The sequence below is a fragment of the Gossypium arboreum genome, chromosome 7, assembly GCF_025698485.1.
Source record: "Gossypium arboreum isolate Shixiya-1 chromosome 7, ASM2569848v2, whole genome shotgun sequence".
NCBI classification, from domain to species: Eukaryota; Viridiplantae; Streptophyta; class Magnoliopsida; order Malvales; family Malvaceae; genus Gossypium; species Gossypium arboreum.
Window position 1 is genome coordinate 97,407,340 of NC_069076.1, and position 18,244 is coordinate 97,425,583.

The 18,244-nt window shown below is 27.0% G+C and overlaps 1 protein-coding gene across 1 annotated transcript; it reads right to left on the reverse strand.

Moving 5' to 3' along the window:
• Positions 1-1,691: 1,691 nt before the first annotated feature.
• LOC128295455 (L10-interacting MYB domain-containing protein-like) lies at positions 1,692-2,690 on the reverse strand. Its single transcript, XM_053031034.1, has 3 exons — positions 2,518-2,690; positions 2,359-2,419; positions 1,692-2,123 (listed from the first exon to the last, which is right to left on the reverse strand). The coding sequence occupies exons 1-3, from the start codon at positions 2,688-2,690 to the stop codon at positions 1,692-1,694; spliced, it is 666 nt and encodes a 221-aa protein (XP_052886994.1).
• Positions 2,691-18,244: the final 15,554 nt, after the last annotated feature.

The window sequence follows — 18,244 nt, forward strand, 5'->3', positions numbered from 1 at the left end:
GTCGTCATCATCACTTTCTCGACTATGTGCATTTTCTGAATCAATAGCATTCTCATATGCCCAGCTAATATCTTCGTATTCCATAAAATCGCATCGTTTAATCGACATGTTTTGGATAAAATTGTGTATCATCATTGTAGCAACAACGATCATCATTTGTTTTTCAAAACTATAACTTGGCATATCCCTTAAAATGGCCCATTTTTTTCAAAACACCAAAAGTCCGTTCAATTACACTACGTAATGATGAATGTGAATGATTGAATATCTCTTCTTTACCAGATATCGGTCTACCTCTACGAAAGTTAGGTAAATGATATCGCTGACCTCTATATGGTCTAAGATAACCTTTCATTTGAGGATATCCAAAATCAATAATATAATATTTTCCTACATGTCATAATATAACAAACAATTAAATCAAGAATTTTTATTATAAAAATTATCAATTAAAGAACTTATACTTTACTTTTATAAAAATCACATATAAATAAAATATCTTAACCATTTGGTGGATGCGAAAATTTGTATTTTGGATCTCGAATTGCATCAAGAAATATTCTAGTGCCATGTGCCGATCTTTCCCATCCAGCCATGACAAAGGTGAAACACATATTAAAATCACATACTGCCATAACATTTTTAGTGGAATTTGTTCCAATATAGGGAATTTGTTCATTTGGTGGAAGAATAGCGGCAATATGAGTACCATCAATTGCACCTATGCAATCTGAACAAATAATCATATTAGTCTTGTGCATATTTTTAGTCGACCAAAATATTAAAAATATAGTAAGATAAAATTAAATTTTAACCTTAAAATGCGGCATATATCTAGAATCATTACGTATTTGTTCGGGTATTGAGCTAAAAAAAGGATCTTTGAGTGCAATTAGATCAGTGGCCATCCTTGAAACTTTCTCAAGCACAATTGCAAAGTATTGACTTATTGTTGATCCGCACCTTTGAAATCTTTCTCGACATTGGGAAACTTTTGCACCAAGCTCAAGATGTATAAAAAATTCCCAACATTTCACTAAAAGATATGTTTCTTGAAGTTTTCAAGTTGTATCTTGTCTCCAAAACTCTTAACAAACTTGTGAATACCATTTTAGACATCCTAAAATTAATCATACAACGTGATTCGTGACCGTCAAGGATCTCTCAAATCCATGTCTCGCCTGACTGTTTTGAATTCATGCATGGTTGCTTCAATATATATTTCTCGTAATATAATTGCACGGAAGAATATGCAACAAAAAATAATCGGTTAAAACATTCCATGCGTTGTAAAATCTCTTTCTTTTCCCTTTCATCATCACTTTTATCACCGCTGTAATTCTCAACTATACTCATCACCTGTGAAAAAATCTGAACATCCAAAATCATATATAAACAAGTATTGGTAAAACTAATTTAGTATAAATAAGTAGAATATAAATTCAATATCCAAAGACCAAACATAAACAACTATTAATAAAAGTAGATTACACATAAATAAGTAGAACATAAATTCAATATCCAAAAACCAAACATAAACAGCCATTGATAAAACTAGATTACACATAAATAAGTAGAACATAAATTCAATATCCAAAAATCAAACATAAATAACAATTGATAAAACTAGTTTAGCATTTTTGTTTAGTCACATAATAGATATCTCTGAACCCTAAAAGATCAGAAAATTTTCAACTATCCTCTATTTTCGTCTTAAGCCACAAAGCTCTAATCTTGGGATTAATTGATAAATTGTCCTTATTGAGCAATAATCTAAGTGCGAAAAAGTATAGCGGACTAGCTTCAGAAACTTCTTCCGACATTTTGTCGAGCACTTTGACTGCTTGTGGAATACTATATGGATCCACAACAGGAGTCAAACTAGATGTGGCTTGACTCATATTGTCAGCTGCATTGCATAATTTTTCTATTTGATTGGACAATCTTGTAGCCCCTCTAATTTGCTTTGAGGATTTCTTTCTTCCAGTTTTAAAATGTGAACTTGATATCTCAGGGTTTTTTCTTTTTTGACCGTTTCCATCAATTTGAACATCATTTAAAATGTGAACATCATTTCTCACAATTTCTTCTTCATTCTCTTCAGGTATTTCATTGTTAACATCCTAAAAAAAATCACTACGGAGTGTACTAGAAGAAGGTGCCCATGCTTTATCACCTGTTGCAACTATCCCCATAAACATTTAGTCTAACTTCCTTTCAATTCGTGGATCAATACCCAATGTTCTAAATTTTTGAGCTTCAAGCACAACCTACATATCAAATGATAGTTTAATAACAGTAATTATCAATAAACTCATAAATAAGAAAAAAACAAAAATATTCGAATTATTAATGTACCTTTAGCCTACTCTCCCACCAATCATCCAATGCATCAACGGTTCTTTTATAGGATTCCACCCTAGACCAAGATCTTCACCTTTAAGTTTCTTCCAAGCTTTCCATTCTTTTTTAGGGCATCCCACCTATTTTTAAGTTGTCTTTGTGAAAAAGCCTTGCCCGCTTTCTTTCTCAAAGTTGGTCATTATTTTCAACCATCCATCTTTTGTGAAATGAGTACCAGGCCTATTACCTTTCAATATCTCTTTAATACAAATATCACAAAATATTTCTAACAATCTCTTATCCCACATTGCTTTCACTTTTTCACCACTAACTTCAATCGCCGACATACTCATCTATTGTGTATACGAACAGATTCGTTTTAGCCAGTAAAGCAATCAAGAAATTCAAATGTCACAAAAGTATATTTTTTTACAAGTGTATCAAAATCAAGATAGGATTCTAAGATTTTTTTTTCAATCAAAATCAACTTTCCAATACTGGAATAATAACCAAGAAAGAGAACACAACTAATAATAGCATCAAACACAATTAAACCATGCAGCTTCAATGACAAAACAAGCATACTAATAAAACATAGAGAGGCTGTTTAACGCTAAAACATATACAAGCTAATACTAGGGTTATCACGCACATAGGATGATTGGATAACCAAGGAAAACTGTAAAAATGTTGGAAAGTATACGTACACCTTGTGTTAAATAATCGGCAGTTATGAATCATTTGATATAAATAATAGTTCTGCTTTCGAGCATTGGACCAACCTAGTAGAAAGTGCTAAGGAGCGATGATGCTTATTTAAGGTGGTGTTCTTTTTACTAAATCATTTGAAAATTCGATCTTGTCCATATACTGTGATGTAATGTGTTAACCAAATGTTATATACTGAAACGATTTTTCCTTTTTGAAATGAAATTTTGTTGTAAGGGATTGGAACTCTTGGTTGATCACTCGATATCTACCACACAAATCTAAGCCAACCGACACGATTAACCAAACAAAATGGTTGATCACTCAAATATCTACCACACAAATGCAAGCCAAGATTAGACCATCACAGATTATTTTATGAGCGGAAAACACATCTAGCTAATGGCGTAGATTACACTGTATATTATTTTCACAAGAACAAATAAATTAAACTACAAAGACAGCATAAATGTTTCTCTTTTAAGCATAATCCTTGCATAACAATAAAAACAATGGTGAAAGTTCTGTCAAAGATGAAAAGGATAGAAACTCGAATATGAAGAAAAACAGCAGTTACAGAATGTTGAGAAGCTCGAATATGAAGAAAAACAGGATGTCGACGTTACTGAGCTGAAAAAAATATGAAAATATTAAACTATATTTCATAATTATTTCATAAAATGAAAGAGAAGAAGATGAGAAGGAAAAGATAAAACTCACCGGTGGTGGAGAGGAACAAACCAGAGAAGAAGATAAGAAAAAGGGAAAAAATCTTCTAACATCTAGAAAAAGCAGTAAGATTAAAATAGTAAAATACCAGCTAAGAAGCACTTTTGGTTGAGAAAAGCCAAAAATTTCTCCTTTTTCATCTATACAAAAGTGCTTAATTTAAGATAAAAAAATTTCAACACTGCTGTTTGTTCTCTATTGCTTTTAAAGAAAAAGCACTTTTTTGAGCAAAAGCCCATCAGAAAAGGAATGAATAAATAGGCCTTATTTAAACTTGAAGCCCTAACGGAGATGCTCTCCAATCTCTATCCATGGTCGTTTGACCCTAAAATGTTTCTCTTCTTAGTAAAACTTTCTCCTTGACCTTTTGGGTTGAGCTTCCATCCTCAGAATCGTCTAACTAGCTTCGATTAGATCTAGTAAGTTTGAGTTTCCTTTTTGTTGATATTTTGATTCTCTTTTCGCTAATTTTATTCTGTCCTTTTGTAATATCCTGATTTTGGGCCTAGTCGGAATAGTGGTTTCGTGACCACAAAATTCGAGATATAAATAATTATTTTATGATTATTTTAAGGTCTATGATATGATTGCATGATTGTGTGAAAATTTCGTGAAGAAATTTTATGCATAAAGTGCTTAATTTGAAATTTGGGACTAAATTGAATAAATTGCAAAACTTGTGTTCTAGAAGTATTTTGCATAAAATTGAATTAGATTATTAATTAGAGGTCCTTAAAGAGTAATTTTACCAATTTCTAAGTCTATGGACAAAATTGGACATGGATGGAATTTTTGGAAAGTTTAGTAGTAAGGGCATTTTGGTCATTTAGGGTAAAATGAATTAAAATACAAAATTAAAAGCCAATTTTGCTCATCTTCAACCCCATGGCCGAATATAGCAAGGAGAAACCATGGCTAGGGTTTTCAAGCTTCCAAGCTCGATTGTGAGTCCGTTCTAGCCTCGTTTTAATGATTTTTACGTTTTGGAGTCCCTAGCTCGATTTAGCTTATGCTAGCAATAATTTAACCTAGGGTTTATATTTGGAAAAATACCCATAGGTGAAATTTGTGTATTTTGGTGTTTTATGATAGAATATGAGGTTTTAAATTATGTTAGACAACTTGTGCTACTCGGTTTTAAGTGAAAACGAGCAAAAGGGCTTAATTCGGTAAAAATAACTAATAGTCATAAGTACATGTTAGAGTGAGAATTTGATGTTTCCATAGAAGGAAAAATGATCAGCATGTCATAAAACATAAGAAAATAGGCTGAATTTTAATTTACGAGCTTTGGGGCAAAAGTGTAAATATGCAAAAGTTTAGGGGCAAAATTGTAATTTTTCCAAAATATGATTTTGGGTCAATTTGAATAATGTGAGTCCTAATTAGACTATATTTTAAATGATAGAGCAAGGAAAACTGAAATTGGGCTAAAATGGGGAAAATACCAAGTTGTGGACGAAATGGTAAAATAGCCATTTTCGCATACGAGGTAAGTTCATATGTAAATGTTGGTAACATAGTTATTATTTTAAATGTTTTAATGTTTTTTAAATGATATGATAATTATTATGAAATATTATACTTGTGATAATTGTTTGATAATATGTCAAATTATGTGATATACTTGGAAAATGTGAAATACTACCGAGTATCGGATCGGCATTCCGTAGAAGATGGTTGAGACACATGATTGGGAAAAAGGTCCCGTTGAACCTCAGGAATGGATTAGGATACAAGTGACATGTCACTGGGATATTTGGGCATCCGAACTCGTTGAGTTGAGTCCGAGTTCACTTATGGATGCGACGTCCGAACTCGTTGAGTTGAGTCCGAGTTCGTGAGATGTAACTAGGCATCCGAACTCGTTGAGTTGAGTCCGAGTTCACTTATGGATGCGAACGCCTGAGCTCGTTGAGTTGAGTCCGAGTTCACTTATGGGCGGGTTACATGGTAGCTTGGCTACATATGTGGCACTTATGTGCAAGTTATCCATGTATCCGAATTATATTCCGATGTGTTCAACGGGTAAAGTTCTACTCAAATGGAGGAATACTCAAGATGAAAGGGACGATTGGTAAGTGTTGTGAAATGGATACTTTGAACAGGTATGTACTTAACCCTCGGGTTGAAAACTCGATATAACAACAATATGGTAAGATGATAAATGAAAAGGTGATATGAATGTCTTGGTGATGATTATGCAAATGATGTTTTATGTTTGCTTATATGATTATGTTACTTGCTATTTGCATGTGAGCTTACTAAGCATTTATGCTTACTCCTCCTTTTCATTCCTTGTAGTGTTGACAAGCCAGCTCGGAAATCGGAAACGGTCGGAGGCACGCCACACTATCCGTATACCATCTTGGCATAATGGCTTGTATATTTTGAGTATGGCATGTATAGCATTATAATCATTTTGTATATATGGTCTTATGATATGGTTATTGAGTGGTATGGAAATAGAAATGCTTGGTAATGATTAGCCATTGGAATGGCTAATCATGATCATATTTGGTATTATGTATGTCAAATTTATTTAATATCAAACATTTTAACATTATTATATATACTTTTCATTATTTATTTAATAATTATCACTCAATCAATATTTTTCAATATTTTCAATTAAAATTATTAATAAAACTTTCATTTATTATCAATTTACATTACTATGATTAACAAATTTCTTACTATCAATTATTAATTAATTAAATATTTAACTGAAATTCATATGTATTTAATTTAAAATTCTATTAAATGAATTAATTCTATCTTTAAAATTTATTTATTATAAAATTCAATTATATTTATAATAATAGATTTAACATATATTATTCTAAATAAAAAATATTAATGTTTAATCAATAATCATTATAATTTTATAATTAACTTTATGATTTAAAAATTTTTTAATCTAATATGTACATTTTCAAAACTTTAATACATATGTAAATTTTTTTACAATATATATTATGATAATTAAAATTAATTAAATATTTTAAATGTACATATCTTTATTAATAAATATCTGAAATTTTCATTAATTGAAAATAATTTACAGTGTTTTTATTACATTAATTATTAATTAATCCAATATAAAATTTATTTAAATTATGTCAAATAATTTTATAAATTACTCATTAATATAAAACTTATTCAAAATTATTAAATAATACATTTTGAAATATTATTTTTAATTTAAATTTATGTATAACTAATTAAGAAATAAAATTTATTAATCATTTATAATCAATTTCATATTACAGTTCCAATAAATATAATTATTTTAAAATCAAATTAATTAATTTATTTAAAAATTTATAAATAATATTATTTAAAATTTCTAAATTATAATAAAACTAAAATGCTAAAATATAAAGAATATTAAAATTTAATTTAATATTTTAATTATAAATAAATTTATACAAATTAATTAATTAACTTAAATTATTAAATATTAAATTTAAAAATATAATTAAAATCATTTATAAATTTACCTAAAATTTAACATATGAGTCAAATTTAAATTTATAGCTAGCTAATCCATGGAAACCATGAAATAGGTAAAATTTACCATAAAATAGATTCAGACAGCAGCAGTGACGTGAGTTTAAAAATCACTAAAAATAGTAGAAATGGAATTACTAGTATTTTTATATCAATGTTAATATTAACTATCTATTCAATTAATTATATATTAACTGTTATAAAGTATATAAAGATTAATAACTTTTATAACTTTAATATAAATACTTAGAAATAGGTAAAATTTACCATAAAATAGATTCAGACAGCAGCAGTGACGTGAGTTTAAAAATCACTATAGAATGACTACGTAAGTACTGAAGAGCATAGCATTCGATTTATAGAGTATAGTAATTGAACTAGTATATAAGCTATTTATTACTATATACGATAAGTAAATAGTAAGCTGTGATGAATATGACATATACAATAATTAAGATAATGATAAAGTAGATAATATATGATAATTGATACATGCTAAAATGATTATTAATGTCAAATAGATATATTAATTAGAATATGTAACTAATATTGATAATGTCGTTAAAGATCTATATAACTATTAAATTAGCTGAAAATTGCAATTATTAGCATGAATGTGGAATTTGGAGATCAGTTAAAGTGAATTCATAAATGCTTTATAATTTACTGATAAGAATGACTATATTAGCGATGACTACTTATTCTTTAGTTGATTATGCAAAAGTGTTAATTGAATTTTGAATTACTATTGAAATGTTATTTCATAACATTATGTATAAATGTATTATTACTTAGATGACTTAATATGTATTAATGAAAATAGTAGAAATGGAATTAAGTATCAATGGTTAATAAGTTAAATGATTAAATGATATGTATGTATGATATTGAATGTTGAATGATTGAATTTATGACTTAAAATTTAATAAATATGTTTTGATTATTAATAACTTATTAAGATGTAATGTAATGTGAATTATGTAATGGTTGAAATGATATAGATAAGTAATCGAATATGTTGTCAGTAACTATGTGAGCTAAGATTTAATAGATATTTTGTATATTCTTATAGTCATTTGTATATCTAGATTTATGTCATGTATTGATAATATGATGTAATATATGTAATTGATATATTATTTAATGAATTAACGTGAATTTGAACAATGATGATAATATGTATACGATTATTATCATTGAATTAAAATGTCATTTATGAATATATATATTGAATTGCATATCTATGAATTACATACATATTAGATCAATGGTATATTATCATTATATAGTATGAAGTATATTAATTAGTATATAATATGATATATAATTATATAATGATTAAATAATGAATATGTATAATTGTATAGATGTATAGAAAATTGATTTAAATGTATTAGATTCATTATTGATATTGTATATATATATAAAGTAATCACTATAATTTAAAGTTGTATAATTTAGATATCTTAAGATTGATTAATCATTAATTAACATATAATTCATGATTTGTAAGTTGCAAGATGATCACTATTATTTATACGTATAATCTTATTGATTTAATGTAGTAATTACTTAATATTGATAGATATGGTCAATTAATATAGAGATAATTGATTAATAGCTATTTATACATTTTATAGATAATTTAAATTAATAATAATTTAGAATATTTATAGCTATAGATTAGATCGATGAATTATAACAATGTAATTTAATAGTAATGTATAATTGATTGTAAATTTGAAAATTGATTTTGTAGATGATTAGTTAGCATACAAATTGAATATTGAATTTGTAATATTTAGTAAACTTAATATGTAATAATTTTAATGATAATATTGTCAGTTATTAACTGTATTCATGCTTTCATATTGTTGTACTTAATGTTAGTTTATGAATGATCATTTTATAGATTGGAATATTTATAATTAGTGACTTTAATTGATAATGATAGTTTTTGAAGTATTAAAGTGAATATATATTAATGGATATAATGTTAGCATAATTGATAATTGTAGTAATGATTAACTATTAATTTAATAGAATACTAATTGATAATATGATGTTAATATATATTTTGATATGTAATATTTATGCTTATATTTCTAATTTAAATAATATAATATTTAATAGAAATATAGATTGCTAATTAAGTAAGTATCTTATATGTAATTTCCTATAATATGTATGAAATTATTATAGTTGAATTTATTTAATATATATAAATTGACATTTATATATTAATACTAATTTAACTCTATAATATTGAAATATATAGATTATATGATTAGTAATGTTAATCATTAAATAATTGAAATATAATATATAATTGACATATAATTTTCAATTATTGTAGTAATATGTTTATAATAATGTCACATTTTATAATGCATTTAATTAATCTTTAATTCATATTGTTAATGATACAATATTAATTTATTATATTATCTTGCAATTAATATTTATTAGTAATTTTTGATTTATTATTATTATAAATTTAATTGATATTAATTTTATATTAATATGTATACATAATCAATTATTAGTTTACATTATTTTCAATTGTTATTAATTTAAGTTTTATTGTATAAATTAAATGCAATTACAAGTAATAATAAATAAATTATTATACAAGTAAGTTCATAATCTATATTATTTCAATTGTAATATTAACATTCATAGTTATTATCATAATAGAATTTGTATAATATTCTAATATGTGCTATTACATAGATTATTAAAATATATTAATGTACATGTATATACTTAAAATGAATCAAACATTAAATATGATTAATTGATTTTAGTAATTGAATTATATGTATATAATGTGATTTATGAACTAATCATATTATAGTATATTATTATGGCATTTTATACTTACTGTACTTGTTCTGTAATATCTGATTTAATAATTCAATTCATATTATGTAACATTATTATAGTTAATTTGTTCTATTGATCTATTAACGATTAAATTACTAGTCTAATACTTTTTGATATTATCAGTTAAATTAAAGTGTTAATTAAACATCTAATATTAAATTATTTATGTACTTTTCAATTTCTAATCTATATTAACTTGATATGTAACATTTCTAGCTTAACTACGATAATTTATCATTCAATCAAATTATGATTTTATTAATTTCGTTAATTATTCTATTTAAAAATATTACGATCATAACATAAATTTATATTTAATGAGATTTGATGTTAATAATCATTTTTCTTATTTTTGATTATTGAGTCTATATATTATTCTAATATATTGTAATTATTTAATATGCATTTATGTATAATCGTAAATTTATTACTTCTATTTGTATTTGTCTTAATAATTGTAAATGATTAATGATTTTTATTATAATAATGTTTAAATAATTAGATTATGATTAATCTTAATATATCATTTAATTATGAATTATTTAGTTATATTTGTAATTGAATTTACATTTCTAGATATTCTATTGATTTAATCTTGATATACACATTAATAGATATATTTTCATTTGTCATGTTACATTTATTGTTTAATTTTGATTCAATAATTTCTTTTCAGTTAGTAAGTTAATTAAGATATTGTATTAGTATTGATGTGTTATATGTAATTTTGTTTTATTTCAATAGATTAATTAATAATGAGTAAGTTATGGAATTGAAGTTTGATTAGTCTATTTTCATATGGAATAAGCGAAACAGGTATATGAGCTATATTTTATGAGATGTTTAAATTTTTGTGAAATAGGGCCAGAGCGATTTCTGGATCCCCTGTTCTGAATTTGGAAATTCACCATAAATTTTACAAAGATAATTAGAAGTCATGCTTTATATTTACAGATTCCTTATTGAGTCTAGTTTTATTAGAGATAAACGGCATAGTCATTGAAGCTCTGTACAGGGAGATATCTGATTCGTAATACACAGAGGTCAGAGTAGTTGAACCCTGAAACAGGGGAGACTTTAACTAATAAACTGTACTAATTGGCCCAACCAAAAATTCTAGAAAAAAATTAGTAGATATATATATGAGTCTAGTTTCAGGAAAAATTTACGGAATTGGATTTCAAGTTTCGTAACTCGAGATATGATTTTTAAAGCGACTGTGATGCAGTTAGCTAACTTGTCTGGAAATTTTAAAATGAATTGTATGAGCTGTTTAATTAATGAATTAAGTCCGTTAACACCTCGTGTTCGACTCCGGAAACGGTCTCAGGTACGGGGTGTTACACCTTTTGCTTCTATAGGTCATGTTTGAGGCTTGTTGAAATAGGAGACTTTCTTCTTCTTCTTCTTTTTTTCATATTTATGTTCGTTTTTATTGTGGCTCGAATAACTTAATTATGGGTTTTTTAGGGTTATGGTTTTTATTGATGGAGAAATGGTGAGTGAATTAAGAACGAAGGGTTATTGAGTTGGTTAGAGGTGACATAGGGCTGACAATGGCATTGCTAGTGTTTGGGACTTAAGTTGTTGATACTTGTTTGGATTATCACGTTAGAGGTATTGGTGCAAAGATTGTGTGAACAAAGTGTTAACTTGTAAACTTATTAATAGTTCAAAGACCAACTTATAACCTTTTGAAATTAAAAGATCAAAGTGTGAACTTACTATTAGTTTACTTATCCCTACATTTCACATATGTTAGCAACTAAATGAGATAGTGATCAACTTGTAACCTTAAAACAGTTTAGCAACCAATTTATGAATTTTCAAATTATGACCAAAGTATAAATTTATTAATAGTCGAGTGATAGTTTACTCTAATAATAAATTTAAATTGACTTTTATATATAAATTATGGATTTAAAAGACATATACAAAATGAAAGGATATTTTAACTACACTGGTGAACCAAAATTTCCCTTTTAACATATCAATAAATTTGAAAGTACATTTATTGTTTGACATAATGTTAAATTTTGTCCACAATGTTTACATATTTTGATAATTTAGCTCTTATTCGTTTTTTAATTAAATTGGCCCCATCCTTTAAAAAATAGAATTCAATTTGACTATTAATCTTTTTAAAAGAGTTGAATTATTATTATTTTTATCATAAAACTAACTAAAACATTAAATTTTTAAATATGAAAGTCCGCATGACTATCCACATATATTTCATACTACTTTTTAATTTTTATGATCTTTTTATAAATTTTTCTTGGATTTTAATTTTTAAATTTTTAATATTTTATAAATTTTAAATTATTTATTGAGATGACATATAAGAAAATTAGTGTTATGTCAAAATGAAGTACAAGAGGGCTGCCATATAGATTGCCATGTCAATATCGTTAAAAAAATTAATGTTTTAGTTAGTATTTCCATTTAAAAAAAACAAATTAATTCTTTTTTAAAAGCTTAAGGGCCAAATTTAGATAAAAAAAAGAATAATGGCAAAATTTACAAAAGATATAAACTATGCTTTTGTACCCTGTTTGTTTGTATTTTTTGTCTTGCAAATCAATTTTCTAACCATTTGCAAATGCTATTTTTTATCTTTAAAGGTCCACTTCAACCGATTGAACTATAGTGGCTTCTACACTGCTATTCTGGAGAGGTGGTGAAATAATTTCTCAAAGATCAATCGTGTACTCGATTTTTGGCATACTATGCTACTCTTTTCTCTCCTTGTAGCTATTTATCTTTGGTTGGGTGGATAAACACGAGTACCAAAATTACCTAACATGAATAAGACCCCGACTCTTGGAGTACATATTATAGTTTTAGTGGATTTTATGCAAACGTCTTGTTAGAATTGTGTGAGTCAAATTATTGTGAAAATAAAATATAAGTGGCAAGATAGAGGATTTATAAGTGGCATCCATATAGAAGTTTATTTTTTTTATTTGAAGTTTATTTCTTCTATTTTATAGTCGTCTCTCGTCTTGAACTAAATAACCGTGTATGTTCCCTGGAAAATACTTGTAATATGTTAATCATTACTTCACATTTGTGTTCATAGAGCTTTATAAAATTAAAAGTTAAACTGCTCTATCCCAACAATAGTGAGGGTGGCATTGAAAGGAGAACTTTTCTGATGATGCCTTTTAGATGAATTCATGGATTAACTCGATTATGAATCTATTTACGACTAACTACTACTATCTTCACAACTATGAACTTGATTGAGTACTTGAATAACTATCCTAATGGAAGTTGTTAGTTATGTCAAAAGTGGTAATACATAGAACACTTTATTATCTTGAGAACAGATAGCTAACAATCCTATCAAGATTTTTATCGTGAAAATTGGAAACTGCTCAATTATTCTCTTTTCTAATCTATTCAATCCTTCTACACATTTTTCCGATATTGTTCTCAATGTTTTCTCGGTTCCTTTTAGACATGGAGAACGATAGGTTTTAGTTACCTAGTGTCACAAAGTTATCTTGGGATAGTTTAGGTATTAAAGTTCTACGTAATTCGTGATTCTAAATTTCAACATCAAACTTACATCATACGTAAAGCTTATTCCAGACACAACAAGGGTATACCTCCTTTATATTATATAATTGCAGGATTTGTGTTTACAATCAGATCTGCTCCATATTTACGCTCGAGGTATGTTGTTTACTTCAAAATATATTGTCTCGTCACAATAATAATAAAATAATGCTCATTAAAGACTTAGCTAGCTTAGATGCTATAAAATGAAAGATTGATATTTTTATGTTATTTTGTGTTCCTCTTTGGGCATTCTCAAAAAGTAGAAAATATGAATATATTGTTATTTTTTGTTGCACTATCTATAGCTCGTATGATTGTACATTTTCCGTAATTTCGATTTTTTGTCAAAGGTCAACAAAACATGAGCATGTTTGAAATGTTTCATTGGATTTTACTTTTCAAGTCTTTGAGATACCGCAATGTGAATTGGGTTCTAGTAGTTTACTTTCATGGCAAATTGAATATTTTCTTGAAATCGCAAATTTATCGTTTATGCTGCAATTTTCTTGTGATAAAGAATGTTCTTAATTGGATCAGTTGCTACATTATCTTTTTCATTTTTAGGATCTGTAATGTGAATTTGTGTAATTGTTGAGTGACACCTTTTCTTTTGCCACATTCTAACTGTATTAGTTTTCCAATTGCGTGCATCCCTAGACAATTATTTTCAAATTATGCAATAAATGGATCTCAAGATAAATGATATAGTTGTGATATCAAGTACAACTTTTATATTTCTTAACAAATTTTTTCTTTTTATAGTGAGATTTTATGATTATTTAGATCATAAAAGTGTAGAACTTCAATTTTCATCAAGTACATGGTAGTAGTAAATTTGATTTTTCAAAAGTTAGTGACAAAATTGCTTATCTGTGGAGTTTCCAAATAAACTATGTCTGTATTTGTAAATTTTGCTCAAGATGGGAAGGATTATGAATATGAAGCTCCAGTGAAGCTATTGGACAAACTCTTGCATTCAATGCCGCATCACCCGATGAACAACTTGTTGTGGTGTCTCGTGTTCTTTCATTCTTCTCCTTTGTGTGTGTTTGCATGCACATATGCATGCCTACTTAAAAGAGTGGGCATATTCTGCGATCTGTTCGACATTTTCTTGAAATTTTTGAAGGTTCTTGTATCGATATCAATATTGGATATGAGGACATTGTTAACACTCGTGTTAGAATCACCGGTCATTGGCAACTACGTTAGATTTCAGAGTTCAGTTCTTTTATTTATCATTGATGAACACCTCATCCTATATGTGTCCTTGCTCTTAATGGTAAGCCGTGAAGAATTTAAGGAGATTACTGAGATGGTAGAGAACTGTGATGATGAGTTTCAAATTTGACTTAGAATATGAACAGTTCTCTCTCTCTCTCTCTCTCCATGCATGTAGTTTCCTATACATGCTCTTGTTGCAAGACACGACTAGACATACATTGATGTTTGTGGTTTGATGCAGATAGTAGTGCTTAGAACAAAGACAAAGAAAAGCGACTACTCGGACATTCTTGCAACCCACTGATACCATCAAGAATGTCTGTTGATCTCAAGGCATGATAACCGTGGACTTACATTTTGTAGACAGTTAAATTATATTACATAATCATTACTTTTCAAAAAATTTAATATAAAATAGATAGTTAATATGTATTACACATATATAAAATATACAAGCTTAACCTAAGGACATAACAACAACAATAATAATAAGGTAAACTACATCCGTGGTTATCAACTTTAATAAAATTTTACTTGGATCACTTAATTTTAAAAAGGTACAAATTAATTATTGAATTATTCGAAGTTACTGTTTAAGTCAAGTAGCCATTTAGTTGCTAACAATTGTCTTATGGTTGTTAACTCACTATTTATCATAGGGTAAACTACGTCCAAGGTGACTCATTTATTAGTAATTTTACACTTTGGTCTTTCAATTTAAAAAAAGTTAGCCACTAAATTATTTGAAGGTTTTAGGGACCTCTTTCATGGTTGTATTCTAATAATTTTGCCATTGTTCGACCTACTCTTTTGATATAGAAAGGCATTGAACCAAATCTTTCTCCTTCCTTTTTCAACTTTATGGTTTAATTTTCCTTGAAATGACTTGAAATTCTACTGATTTAAGGCCAGTTTGGCAATGTTTTTGAGAAGTGATATGGAAAAGTACTTTTGAGAGTGTTTTTGAGAAGTGTTTTTGAAAAATTTAAGTGTTCGGTATTGCTGTCAAAAAGTGCTTTTGAGAAATAAAATGTTCATTTTAGACATGATATTATAAAGTAACAAATATGTATTTAAATAATGTTCAAATTAGTTAATATTATGATATTTTAGTAAAAATATAAAAATAATTTATTATAACTTATTGTTAATATTTTAATATATAATATTAATTTTAAATATTTTAAGTAATTAATATTAATTATTTATTAAATTTAATTAGAATATATAAACTATATTTAAATATTTAAATACAATAATTAAATATTGACACAATTGTATTATTTTAAAATTATTTTTATTTTTAATTAATGCTTTTAACACATTTGTAAAACTCATATTAGATATTAACATAACATAGAAAACATAAACTTAACAAATTAAAATATATACTTATATTTGGATTAAAGTTTCAAAAGGGATAATATTTATATACCAAATATAAATACTAAAATTTTACAATAGCATTTACAATTTAAAGTGAATTTATTAAACTAGAAGCTATAGCATCTCTTGTTAATTCCTTTCCAAAACCACCTGAATTGCTTGATTCACCGTCATCATCACCATCATCATCGTCGTCGTCGTCATCATCACTTTCTCGACTATGTGCATTTTCTGAATCAATAGCATTCTCATATGCCCAGTTAATATCTTCGTATTCCATAAAATCTGCATCGTTTCGACCGACATGTTTTCGGATAAAATTGTGTATCATCATTGTAGCAACAACGATCATCATTTGTTTTTCAAAACTATAACTTGGCATATCCCTTAAAATGGCCCATTTTTTTCAAAACACCAAAAGTCCGTTCAATTACACTACGTAATGATGAATGTGAATGATTGAATATCTCTTCTTTACCAGATATCGGTCTACCTCTACGAAAGTTAGGTAAATGATATCGCTGACCTCTATATGGTCTAAGATAACCTTTCATTTGAGGATATCCAAAATCAATAATATAATATTTTCCTACATGTCATAATATAACAAACAATTAAATCAAGAATTTTATTATAAAATTATCAATTAAAGAACTTATACTTTACTTTTATAAAAATCACATATAAATAAAATATCTTAACCATTTGGTGGATGCGAAAATTTGTATTTTGGATCTCGAATTGCATCAAGAAATATTCTAGTGCCATGTGCCGATCTTTCCCATCCAGCCATGACAAAGGTGAAACACATATTAAAATCACATACTGCCATAACATTTTTAGTGGAATTTGTTCCAATATAGGGAATTTGTTCATTTGGTGGAAGAATAGCGGCAATATGAGTACCATCAATTGCACCTATGCAATCCTGAACAAATAATCATATTAGTCTTGTGCATATTTTTAGTCGACCAAAAATATTAAAAATATAGTAAGATAAAATTAAATTTTAACCTTAAAATGCGGCATATATCTAGAATCATTACGTATTTGTTCGGGTATTGAGCTAAAAAAAGGATCTTTGAGTGCAATTAGATCAGTGGCCATCCTTGAAACTTTCTCAAGCACAATTGCAAAGTATTGACTTATTGTTGATCCAGACCTTTGAAATCTTTCTCGACATTGGGAAACTTTTGCACCGGTGCCCAAGATGTATAAAAAAATTCCCAACATTTCACTAAAAGATATGTTTCTTGAAGTTTTCAAGTTGTATCTTGTCTCCAAAACTCTTAACAAACTTGTGAATACCATTTTAGACATCCTAAAATTAATCATACAACGTGATTCGTGACCGTCAAGGATCTCTCAAATCCATGTCTCGCCTGACTGTTTTGAATTCATGCATGGTTGCTTCAATATATATTTCTCGTAATATAATTGCACGGAAGAATATGCAACAAAAAATAATCGGTTAAAACATTCCATGCGTTGTAAAATCTCTTTCTTTTCCCTTTCATCATCACTTTTATCACCATTGTAATTCTCAACTATACTCATCACCGTGAAAAATCAACATCCAAAATCATATATAAACAAGTATTGGTAAAACTAATTTAGTATAAATAAGTAGAATATAAATTCAATATCCAAAGACCAAACATAAACAACTATTAATAAAAGTAGATTACACATAAATAAGTAGAACATAAATTCAATATCCAAAAACCAAACATAAACAGCCATTGATAAAACTAGATTACACATAAATAAGTAGAACATAAATTCAATATCCAAAAATCAAACATAAATAACAATTGATAAAACTAGTTTAGCATTTTTGTTTAGTCACATAATAGATATCTCTGAACCCTAAAAGATCAGAAAATTT